General features: G+C 37.1%; 1 protein-coding gene across 8 annotated transcripts in view; it reads right to left on the reverse strand.

Annotated features, from left to right (window-relative positions):
• psd3l (pleckstrin and Sec7 domain containing 3, like) overlaps positions 1 to 13,223 on the reverse strand; it is a 649,947-nt gene that overhangs the window by 292,307 nt on the left and 344,417 nt on the right. The window contains exons 8-9 of one of the 8 annotated variants that reach the window (XM_051929571.1): positions 4,806 to 4,918; positions 1,284 to 1,342 (exon numbers count right to left, since the gene is read on the reverse strand). The exons of 6 other annotated variants lie outside the window; for them this stretch is intronic. In XM_051929571.1, coding sequence (XP_051785531.1) covers positions 1,284 to 1,342; positions 4,806 to 4,918 — 172 coding nt within the window. The remainder of the gene's footprint in view (positions 1 to 1,283; positions 1,343 to 4,805; positions 4,919 to 13,223) is intronic. One more of the 8 variants, XM_051929574.1, reaches the window with a different exon arrangement.

Below are 13,223 nucleotides of genomic sequence, written 5' to 3' on the forward strand. Positions count from 1 at the left end.
AAACTGGACCAGATGGAGTTTATTATTTTTGAACCGTCGGCTTGGATAATCTGGCGGGATACGCGGTGAATGTATCTCCGACGGGGGAGGAATACGATGTTTGGGTGGAGATACAGGCCAGTCAGTGGAGGCTGGGACAGGTGAAAGCAGAGTCGGAGTAGCTCGGCAACTGAATACTGAAGCAGGCCTGTCGCAGGTAGGATAGTGAGTGACAGGAGGGACCAAACAAACACGATCCAAATAAATATCCTACTGGGCCACACGTTAAGCGAAGACGCAGACAACTCAGATGTCTGGAGAACAAAGCCAGGTAAATTTCAAAGCGAGGATAGGCCTAAGAATATAGTCCATACACAGCCAAATTAGCAATCAAGCTAGAAATCAGTCCAGCTTTAAATGACTGAAAAATAAAACTCAACGAATAAATCTGCCCAAAATGAAAATGTAAACAACTGCTTAGTCCATTAGATTGTAAGTTAATCGTAAAAAAGTAAAAAAAAAAAAAAAAAAAAAAAAAGATAACATGTAAACAGATAATAACTGAATAACCACACTGGAAAAAACAAGAGTCAGAGAATTAAAAAATTTAAAAAAATAAACAAGACCATTTTATTTTTTACAACTTCTGGAATCAGGAAATAAACAGAAACATAAAGATGCACAAGAAGGACATAATGACTTGAAGACCTGCCCCTCCCAGTCATTCATTGGTCCTGTCTTCAAATTCAAAAAGTCCATCTAATGAGTTTTTAGGTTTCCTATTTATGTCCGCACTGGTAAAACCAAAAGTAACTAACGGTATTTTAGCAAAAAAACATTTGTTTTGCACATTTTGAGTGAGTGACTGCATAACAGACATGTGAATTAAGAGATATAAGTAAAATGAATTTTTTTTTTCTTTTTTACATGGCCATTTTACACATTGTTTCATTGTACAGGACTGGTCACTCTTGACATCTGTTATGCCATAAACCTCTATCTCCAGTCTGAATTCCTCATCCACTACTACAAAGTACATGGTGCAAGTAACATATAAAAATATATTTTTGGGTGGAGTGTTCCTGTAAGATGGAACGGGGAAAGCACTTATCTGCTTAAGAGGTGATGAAACATTGGAACAAGATGTCTAGTTAATGGAACCATTTAAATCATTTAATCACTAACCTTAACCTAAACTGTGATCTAGTCTAAGTGTTATGTTTACAACTGAAAAATGTTGTAAAAGTTGAATCGACTTTAATAAACATTATCAATATTAAATTTTTTTTTTTATATATACTTACATGGCCATGAAGGTCAGTATTTAGCAGCATCAAAGCACAAGTAAGGCAGTGAACTCCATCTAAAATTAAATATTAACAAAACACATTTAAATAGCTAGAACACACCAAGAAGCTGAGAATACAGACTGCTGAAAACTGTTACTGAAAACAATAATAACCTAGATTATTAAATGACAGACAATAAAAATGCCATAAATTTAACAATATAACCTTCTTATTGTCTGTATCCTGAAAATAATAATATAGATATTACAAACTAGTGTCCAAAGTACAGTGCCCCAAAACATAAGCACAGTATTCACACTTAGGGAGGATGACATTGCTACAAAGAAACAGTACATACGTACATGAAATAGCAGGATTTGTCAACTTTGTCTATGGGTGTTTTTAACAATGTGTTGGGACTTTGATAATTGGGGAAATTCGCATAATTTTTACTGCCTTAGATTTTTAATTAAAATTATTATCTTGTCCCTAAAGTTAATTCAAAACATTGCCAGGGAGATGAAGCCAAATTGAAAACACTACTCAATTTTTTCTAAGTTAGCATATTCTAATTTGTGGTATAAACCACATATTTAAATGTATTGTGCAGCTTTTTAGTACACTTAGTTTGTTGTTCAATATTTATCACAGCATAAAATTCTAAAGCTCTCCAACCCAACTGATGGTCTCAAAAGGTATGAGCCAGTGTTGGTAGCATGTTCAATACTGTCTCTTGTATTTTTCAACCAAAAATTGTTTAAGAATTTGAAATTATAATTAGGAAAGTGAAAAAGTTCTCTTTATTAAGTATTACATTTGAAAGGAATGCCATTTCTCCTTCTAAAGTTTGAAATAAAAATGTTACACCAGGATTGCATTTTATTTTTTTGTGTTTACTCTTAAAAGAACCAAAACAGAAAAATGTAAAAAAAATAAAAAAAAATTGATTCATTTCTTTTTCTACTATCGTAGTTGTTGTTTAAAAAAATGAATACCATAAATAAAGGCAAATTATGAACATTTGTTTTGAATATCTTAAATGACAAGGTACAATTCATCCTTTTGTATATACTTTCAGGAGATGCTGCCAAAATTTGAGATCTATGAAACTGGTGCTCAGGATAGTACAATCTATACAGATTCACTGGGAACTGATTGTGCTGGCACAGTTTGTTTTTAAGCTGTTTTTTTAAGCTATTTAATATTTAATATCTTTAAAACTTACTTTATGTTACTTTCTCTCTATTATAAAAAAAAAATCTTGGAAGGGAGACGAGACGTGATCTTCTTGGATGACAATTTGACATCCCGCGAAAGACACTTTAACGTTACGTGAGACAACATTTAAAACAAGTTCACTGAGATCTAACCTAGCAGTTGTTGGAATGCTTTTGGGAGACACACTTCATGTGATCCCAGCTCTTAAAACAACGACAAGCAACAAGCAGAACACGCAGCTCGCCAGCAGCAGCAACCCAGCAGATGATCCAATTGCTACTCCTTAGCGTACGTTCAGCCAAACCCCCACCCCCACCCCTTTGCAACGCGAGCGGCAGAGACGCTAAGTGGCAAAACAACAGCTGCTGTACAGGCTTTAAAATGATTGATGTGCTGCGCGACAAGCAAAATACGCAGCTCACCAGCAGCAGCAGCAGCAAGCCAGCAGATGATCCGACCGCTAATCCTTAGCCTGCGTTAAGCCCCTGGCCCCCCTTCACAATGCAAACGGCAGAGAAGCGAAGTGGCAAAAAGACAGCTGCTGTAGAGGCTTTTAAATGATTGACGCACAGCACAACAAGTAGAATATGCAGCTCGCCAGCAGCAGCAACAAGCCAGCAGATGATCCAACCACTTCTCCTTAGTGTGCGTTCAGCCACCCCCTCTTCACAATGCAAGTAGCATTATACGTCCTGCGAGAAAGAGCTTTAACCACGCCCGGGGCCGGAAATAAAGGACAAGTACAGTATTGTTTTTACAAAAGTTTTAAAGTAAAAGTGAAAATAATGCATATGTAACAATTCCCATGAAAATAACAATCTCTTTAAATTGTATATCCGGTAAACCAAACCTGGGGGTGGGCAAGCAAAGCGAGCAAGGGGCAGAGCCCCCTAGTATGTCAAAATGAATCAAACTGTGTGCAACTACACAAGTAATTCCATTGTGTTACTGCCGCATCCAACAGACTTACAAAAGGTCCTTTGAACCTATTTATGAGCTTTTTAGTTGCTGGGGTCTATCTAGAAGTGGTTCAAACAGATTACAAGCTATTGTCTGCAACTTTCAATTTAAATGATTTTTTTCTGAAAAAAGGGGGAGAGAGAGAGCAGATATCAGAGTAAAGCAAATTCACTAACCTTTTTCACTGCATTGTCTGTTTCGAGGGGATTTTTCAATAAAAGTGGAACGCCTAATGAAAGGTCTGACAATGCATTATCCATCCATCCATTATCCAACCCTAATTACAGGGTCACGGGGGTCTGCTGGAGCCAATCCCAGCCAACACAGGGCGCAAGGCAGGAAACAAATCCCGGGCAGGGCGCCAGCCCACCGCACAATGCATTACTCACTTTTAACTGAATGTGAAAAAAATGGGAAGATATGGGGACTTAGGGGTCACCTAGTCATTTAGGATAAAGTGTTTTGATATGCTTTCCATATTAAAATATTGTCTCCATTTTAGAAATATAAAAAGGTCAATAAATGTCAGAAACCAGTTCAGGCATATCAAGAAACCAGATAAAGGTCAAAGACAAGAATGTACCAGGAGCAGGTTGATGTAATACATCAAATGTATGATTAAGAGATCAGCAGAAGTCCTGTAAACAATAAAATTTGAACGTTGTCATATACACTGAGATTTCAAGGGTGATATCTAAGCTAAGAGATATTGAAGAAAAATGATATAATCGAGAAGACTTTTATTGAAGCTAGTTGTGCTCTGTGCTAAACACCTCGTGTATTTTAGCCAATCAGAGTATGATATGTAAGCATTAATCACCACTGTTAAATAAATTCAGTTACCAATAAGTTGTGAACTTTAGCTTTTATTCTGTGATCATTCTGTACCAGAATGTTCTGAAGGATGCTCATTCTTCAGCATGGTGCTACAAGAGAATAAATGACACAATGAATGACTTTACTCCTGCCTGATTTCTGACTCGAAGAGGTCTTACCAACTTCTCCAACCAGAAGATAAGTTTCTTCCTTTAATTAAGATGTTCAATTTCTACCACACTACAACAACTATATTATATTGTCAACCTTACCTTTATACATCACTTTCTTACAGTAAATACTTCTTAAAAGTGCTTCTCAAATACAAAGCTCCATTGTATTTGTTTACATATATAGTTTTCCAAATGAAGCAAAGGCAGTTTAAGTGATTCCTTTTGGGTCACTTTAGTGAGCTAGAGAAACAGACTGAACCAAGTCCCTTAGTCACTTAGCCACATCAGTTTAAAAATGTCTGCTTAGCATTTTTAAGGTGTTCTGTAAAGTTTAATACCCTGCAACATTTTTTAGAAAATATTTTATTACCTTGTGTAGAAAAGGTGCCAGGATTACATTGGTAATATCGATTGGAAAAGTGCATTAAGATACGCTCTCTTTCCTGCGTTTCACCCATTAGCGCAAAGGCTTTCAAGAAACGTCTAAAACAAAAAAATAAAATCAGTATTTAAAAAAAACACATACAGGACTGCCAGCATAACAACCTGTTTACATTTCTAATTGACATTATGGCAGAGGTGGCTGCTCCAAAGCATTTCCAACACAAAACATTTTTTTGATTAATAAATAGGGTGTCTTCTGGAGAGTATTGGTGATAAGTAGATTTTATTTTTGGTAAAGATAATAAAACAAGCTAGAAGAGGATTAACATAAAAAAGAAATTACCATCAATATGCCACAAGCTAGTACATACAATGTGTATAAAAATCTGTCAGAATAATTCATTAATAGGTGTGAAGCCCATGCCATTTGAATTTGATAGATGTAGACCAATACATCTCCTTAAACATCTACATAAAACAGTGTACCCACACCCTGTTAAGAAACCAGTCAAAGTCACAATTTTTGAGTAGTATCTGAAATATGCAATGCAATATATTTGTGAAGAAATTACATTAGTCTGTCAAAGTGGTGAAAAAACACAAAACACTAATACAACAGACAGCTTTACTTTTTCACAAAGACTCCAAGAAAGGAATGTAAAGCTGAGCTCAGAAATCTTGCTCTTGGGAGAAAATTTGTAAATTTCTTCATGTCTGCATTTTTGGCTTATTATTTCAACAAAAAAGAGAAACTAAAATTCTTTGTGTTATTCTCTAACTTTAAGACTGAGTAGGATGTAGCAAGTTTTTTTCATGATTTTGTATGGTACAGAAAGCAAATGTGCATTATAAAACACACACACATCAAAGCAAAGAAATAAAGTACAGTCACTCCTCCGTATCTGTGCAACTGTGGATTCCACCAACCACGGACTGAAAATATTAGAAAAAATAAATTCCAGAAAGTTTCAAAGAGCATATCTTGAAATTGCCATGCACAAAACACTACACTAAATCCATGTGAATGAAGTGACATATAAATGTACCCTGCTGTAGCTTCCCATCATTTCATAGATCTCCAGTCTCTCCCCAGCACTCAATGTTCGAGCACTGTTTGCTACTTCTGTTGTGTAGTGTGTGTAAGTAAGAGACAGACAGAGAGAGATCATTTATTTATATTTTCTCTATTTATAATTATATTTTCTATATATACTCATTATTTTACACATTCTGCTTTTTATATGCATTTTTCTTGCAGGTTGTTAAATGAAAGCAATCTGTAAGCGCTGAAAGAAAGAAATCGTTACATGGTTGATGAAACATACTATGTTGTTAGGCCTATAATGGTTGCGTCTGCACTGAACACGTACGGATTTTTTTTCTTGCAATTAATCCCTAAACAATACAATATAACAAATACTTATAATACCTAATACAATGTAAATGTTATATAAGTACCTAATACAATGCATGGTTAAAAGTATATGGGACATTATGCGTAGGTGTTATGCAAATATCATGTCATTTTATATAAGGGACTTGAGCATCCGTGGATTATGGTATCCAAGGAGGGTCCTGGAACAAGTAAACCACGGATATCGAGGGACAATTGTAACAGGCGCAGTGGTTTCGGGGGGAGAAAAAAAAAAAAAAAACAGCTTTCACAGGCACAAGGTAACTGAAGCCTACAAATTAATTTACACATTGTAATGAGTGCTGCAACTGTAGAGATAGAAGACACACACTCATAGACACATTTAAGAAGTGCCTCTGTCTGCCATGATAGCTTTCCATTATTGAAACTATTGCATCACTGTTACATAGCAACAGCAAATAAAGTTTAGATCAGCATTATGGTTTATGCTTATATAACAAGTGAAAATGCTGCAACTATTTTGTTATGGCATGTTTGCATTTCAAATTAGACAGTAAAGTTACATTTTTTATTAGTTACTCATTTATATATGCAGTCAGAAGGTGGATGTTGTGCTGCCTTATCTGTGTACCTATTGCTGTTTTTCAGCAAATTTGTTGATTTGGGTATTTTGAGTACTAAAATCTGCATCTCCTTTGGCTCTTCACTATCAGCTCTATTAACACCAGTCCCTTTAAGTAGTGTGACACATTGTTTACTTTAAATGCATATTTTGTAGTTCACATTTCCACGAATAGCAGCTAATTCTTTCATGCTTACCATTGACTCCTATGCTATCGTAGTAATGCTGAACACAACAGAGAGCACATGCAGCCTGCAACAACATATTGTTCACTTTTACCATTCATACATTGATGACGTTGAATGTCAATATATAATCTCATGCTACAGAAAGGGTTCCCTTGCTTTAGGTCATGTTTATTTTTGAAACAGGTTATGTTTATTTTTAAAACGTGCAATGTGCTCTCTGCACACGACACACGTTTATATGTCTAATAGGGTTTTTTAGGAGACTTTTTGACTTTAAATAGTTCATTATAAACAGAAGCTTGCTATCTGTCAGAGTACTGTGGGTTAACGGAAAAATTTTTACCCTTTGCAAAATCACTGCCCCTACTTTGAATGTCTTCATGAGGTGTTTAATGGGTTCAGATATATGACACCCAGTGACCCTTCTAATTGTTCCCGCCCAGTTTTACACAAAATTCACTCATGGTTGTCTCCATATATTATATATCTGGCATCAGCGAGACTAGAGGTGTACTAATATAAACAGCAAGGTATACTGTATGTCTGCTTGGAAAGATCACCCCCTGGTACATCTAAAGTATATGTAATATTGAAATAAATAAAACTTACAACCTTCTGTTTGCTCACAAGCACCCATCATTCATCCACTTATACACTGTTGAAAACAATAACTAGTTCAGGGAGAGCCAGAGCAAATTCAATTGGACTGTGGTATGGAAGTAAGTAATATTTTATAAAAAAAAGCACAAATAATGCTGGACACGGGGGTTAAATCTGCCTCAAAAGTTAGTCCACAGGTTCTTTCAGAGAAATGAAGGAAGCAGTTATTACAAAATGAATTCTCAGATTTACTAACATCAAGGTTGTAGCTGGTTTAAGGCCAGCAGCAAAGGTTTTTATAAGCACAAAATGGAAAGTGTAGCATGTAGAATGTAAGATCAACTGTGGTCATCGCTAGTCTTGTGAAAAGAATGGAGATAAAACACTATCGGCTCAGAGAGGGAGAGGCAAGATCATTGTACCACGTGAACGTGACTGACAGAATAAAACTCAATTAAAAAAAAAAAAAAAAAAAAAGCTAACTTTTACAGGTAGCAAAAATGTACACCGGGTGTTATAGACTCAAATCAAATGTATGTTTTTATTACATAATAGTAACAATAATAGCAGCTCACCACTCAAAACTGGGAGAACCAGGGCTCAAACCTGCAAGCTCTTGATTACAAGGCACCAGTTCTTTGGTTAAATTCTTAAATAAAAGTGCACTCGTTTTGTTATACCTTTTGTGAAAGTGTTCATTTGATATTTGGACTTCAGTCTTCACACATTATACACTTCAGGTCAGCATTTTGTCAATTATTACTATAACATGAAGAAAGTTTCTGTTTTAGTTAAGTGTTCAACATTTCTTGCCTTGCATTTCCAGTCATCCTACATTTACCCAGATTGTTCTAGGCACGGAACATACATGAAATGTATATATTCCAAAAAGCAATATACTATTTACCCTGTATCAGTCCATGCTCCCCAACATATACCTGATACATTTCCAGGCACCTCACAACTAGATAAACAGGCTTGAGGTGGGAGAACCTCAGCTGTGTTGGTGGGGTGGGGGGGAATGGGACAGCAGGCTGCTTGTGCTGATTGACACATTTGCAAAACAAAGCATTACAACTTTTTTCATAGGCTCCAGGGATTCTGGTGCTAAATGTAAAACTTTCAGCTCCTTCAGTCTTTCCCCATAGCTTGTGCCTTGTAGTTCTGTAATCAGCCTAGTTGCTCTTTCAGGATTTTCTCTAGTGCTACTGTATCTTTTTCAGAATATGGAGATAACACCTCATATCCTATTAGCCTTCTCAATCACTTCTGTCCATTGTCTGGATAAAGTGAAGAGTTCACAATGACTTCTAGGTCATTCTCATAAGGCGCACTTCCAAACTGCCTATTTTGAAATCAGATCTAATATATATATATATTTTTTTTTTTTTGTAGAGTGCTATACATTTACTTATGTTAAGTTTCATGTGTTACAAATGTGCCTATGTCTGAATTCTGTCCAGGACTTCAGTAATGTACAGTCAGATTCCAGATTATCAGCCCATCCACATAGTTTGGTATCATCTGCAAATTTAAGATTATAAATAATAAGGTGGTAATCAAGAATATTCATGCATGTTAAAAGAGGAGTGGTCCAGCACTAATCACTGAAGGCCACCACTTCATTAACATTTAATTCTGAAAAAGTTCCTTGCATCTGTAAAACTTTGCTTCTTGGGTTTATGTCAAATTTTCACCCATCTACATACTGCACTATGAACTCAACACTTGTTTATGTTTCATCACAAGTTTCTCAATTGTAATCCAATGAAAAGTCTCCTGAAAATTAAAATAACTATATACACCAGAGGGGTTAAGTCCATAATGCTGCTTAGTGGAAGCAGAAAAGCTAACTGCTCTAATGACACATACACTATATGGACAAAAGTATTGGGACAACTGACCATTACACCAATGGGGCTTTAATGACAATGCATTTAAATACGGAGATTTCAATATGGAGTTGGTCTCCCCTTTGCAGCTATAACAGCTTACACTCTTCTTAGATGAGTGTTTCTGTGGGAATTTGTGCCAATTCATTCTGTACAGCATTTATGAAGTCAAGCACTGATGATGGACGAGAAGGCCTGGCTCGCAATCTCCATTCCAATTCATCCCAAAGGTGTTTGAAGGGGTGAGACTCCCACACCAAACTCATCTAGCTATGTCTTTATGCACCTTGCTTTGTGCACTTGGAAACAGTCATGCTGGGATAGCTGTGGTGGGCTGGTGCCCTGCCCGGGGTTTGTTTCCTGCCTGTGTTGGCTGGAATTGGCTCCAGCAGACCCCCATGACCCTGTAGTTAGGATATAGCGGGTTGGATGATTATGGATGGTTGCTGGGATAGAAAAAGGCCTTCCTTAAACTGTTTCCACAAATTTGGAAGCATAGCATTGTCCAAATTGTATTGGTATTCTGAAGCATTAAGACTGCCCTTCACTAGAAGTAAGAGGCCTAGCCCAAACACCGAAAAACAGCCCTACAACATTATCCCTCCTCCACAATACTTCACAGTTGACCCTATGTAGTCAGGCAGGTAACATTGTCCCACCATCCGTCAAACCCAGGCTCATCCATCTGTCTGCCAATGCGACAAGCACGATTCATCACTCCATAGAAAACGTTTCCACTGCTCCACAGCCTAGTGGCGCTGTGCTTTACACCACTCCATCTTATACCTGCCATTGGATTTGGTAATGTAAGGCTTGCATGTGGCAGCTTGTCCATGGAAACCCATTCCATGAAGCTCCCTCCGGACAGTTAATGCCAATGGAAGCTTGGAACTCATCAGCTAAGAAATCAGCAAAGCGTTGGTAACTTTTATGCACCATGCTCCTTAGCAGCAGTTGATCCCACTCTGTGACTTCATGCGGTCTTCCACTTCGTGGCTAAGTTGCTGTTGTTCCTAAACACTTTCACTTTCCAATAATACCACTTCCAGTTGACTGTGGAATATCCAGCAGGGATCAAATTTCATGAACAGTCTTAATGTAAAGGTGGCATCCTATCACATTACCACACTTTAAGTCACTGAGCTCTGAGTCAGTGCAGTTTCATAAAGATATGCAATCATTTGTGCTACCATAAAGCAGCCTACTTTGATTGCATTTTGATGGACGTGATAATTACTACAGTTAAAGCAGTTCTGTACTAGATCTAAATCTAGAGGAATCCAAACAGACATTATGCAGTAAACATCTGAACGCTTTTGGGAAACACCTTGAAGAGAAACTGGACTGATTTTTATCTGTGCTACCATAAAGCAGCCTACTTTGATTGCATTTTGATGGATGTGATAATTGCTACAGTTAGATCTAGTACAGAACTGCTTTAAGTCTAGAGGAATCCAAACAGATATTATGCAGTAAACATCTGAACGCTTTTGGGAAACACCTTGAAGAGAAACTGGACTGATTTTTATTGGAATAGCAAAGTGAAAAAATCGTGTCTTGCTCCCCATCCACTATGTGTTATTGATTAGCTAATTATGTCAATGTCAATTTATTTATATAGCACATTTAAAACAACATAGTAATGCTGTTGCCAAAGTGCTTTACAATAATAGAATAAAAGAAAAACAATTAACATAAAACATAAATAGAAATAAAATATATGAACATAAAATAAAATACATAATAAACAGAAGTAATGTTATATAATCACAAAGAGGAAACCATCAGTATTACTGAAGGTCACTGAATGCAAGTGAATAGAAATGAGTCTTTAGTCTTGTTTTGAACAGTTCAATTGTAGACGACTCCTTTATATGATGAGGTAAAGAGTGTTCAATTGTAGACGACTCCTTTATATGATGAGGTAAAGAGTTCCACAGCCGAGGCGCAGCAGCTGCAAAAGCCCTGTCCCCCTTGGTTTTACACTTGGTACGAGGGACAACAAGAGACAGCTGACCAGAAGATCTAAGCACTCTAGATGGCTGATGTAAAACACACAGTTCAGATAAATAGGCAGGAGCAAGCCCAGGTATACATTTAAAAACTAGCAGCAAGATTTTAAAATCAATTCGAAAACTGACAGGCAGACAGTGTAAAGAAGCTAAAACAGAAGAAACAGAGTCATACTTTCTTGCCCCAACCAGAAAGCGAGCGGCAGCATTTTGGATCAACTGTAACCTGTGTATCAGGGATTTGTTAATCCCAGAATACAGCGAGTTGCAGTAATTGAGGTGAGAAAAAATAAACGCATAAGTAGCTATCTCAAGATCCCTAGAAGATAAAAAAGGCTTTATCTTACCTAATAGACAAAGTTGGAAAAAACAACCCTTGACTACAGAATTTACTTGTTTCTCAAATGAGAGGTTACTATCAAAGGTAACACCAAGATTGTGGACTTGAGGTTTGGAAAAGACAGAGAAAGAGCTGAGAAGTCCAAGACCAATTTGGGCTTTAGCTGATGGACCCACTATAAGCACCTCTGTTTTATTTTGATTTAGATCAAGAAAATTATTAGCCATCCAGGATCTTAGTTCAGACAGACAGTTGTGGAGTTGATTTGTTGTAGAGTTGCAGACAGGAATATAAACCTGAGTATCACCAGCATAGCAGTGAAAATCACTGAAAAGTGTCTACCAGTTAAATATGACTTGAACCAGTTAAGAGCAGCCCCTTTAAGCCCAACAAGATGTTCAAGCCGCAACAGCAATATCTCATGGTCAATAGTGTCAAAGGCAGCGGACAGGTCAAGGAGGAGAAGGACTGCCGCATCACCTGAGTCAGTAATAAGAGAGATGTCGTTGAACACTTTCAGGAGTGCCGTTTCAACACTATGATAATGCCTAAAGCCAGATTGGTAGATCTCAAATAAACTTTTGGAGTTAAGGTGATCAACCAATTGATTATAAATAATTCTTTCTAGAATTTTAGCCAGAAATGGCAGATTGGGAAATTGGACGAAAATTGGCTAAAACTCCAGGATCTAATTCTGCCTTTTTTAGAAGGGGACGGACTGCAGCATGTTTAAAAAATGAGGGCACAGCTCCCGAACTAATAGAATCATTGAAGATGGCTAGTAAGGGTGGGCCCAACACATCAAAGGCTTCCACTAAGAGACGTGGTGGTACAATATCCAGAGGACTGGGGGCTGGTTTAAGGGTGTCAATAGTTCTTTTTAGCTGTGAAAGTAAGACTTGATCAAAGGGTTCTAAGACAATGTCATGATTAACATTCCTGTTACACATAGAGGAAAGGTTCAACCAGCTCACAAAAACTTTGCATTAGTTATTCACTAACATTTTACGTCAATATAGTAGAAACTCTCTTATATGGTAGTGTGGAGACCAGACAGACAGTCCCCAGAGATAGAAGCTCATTATGGGGGTGGGGCCCAGTATGAGCTAGGCACAGAATAAGGTATTTAGGCTGCACATACACTCTTCTCCATCTCATTAATATGAGACTGTACTATGAAATTTGTGTGTAAAGGGGGCCAATCATTAGCTCAGAGTGAATCAAAATAGAAAATTATGAAATTTCAGTTATACAAGGTAAACAGTTCGTGTGGAGCATGTGGAACAAGGTGGGAGGGTGGATTTCAAAAGACAAAGGAAAACTACATGACTGAAAGGGACTGAATTAGTGTATTATTCTTTTCTTTTTTAATGTT

This window comes from Erpetoichthys calabaricus, chromosome 7 (assembly GCF_900747795.2).
Source record: "Erpetoichthys calabaricus chromosome 7, fErpCal1.3, whole genome shotgun sequence".
In the NCBI taxonomy this organism is placed as follows: Eukaryota; Metazoa; Chordata; class Cladistia; order Polypteriformes; family Polypteridae; genus Erpetoichthys; species Erpetoichthys calabaricus.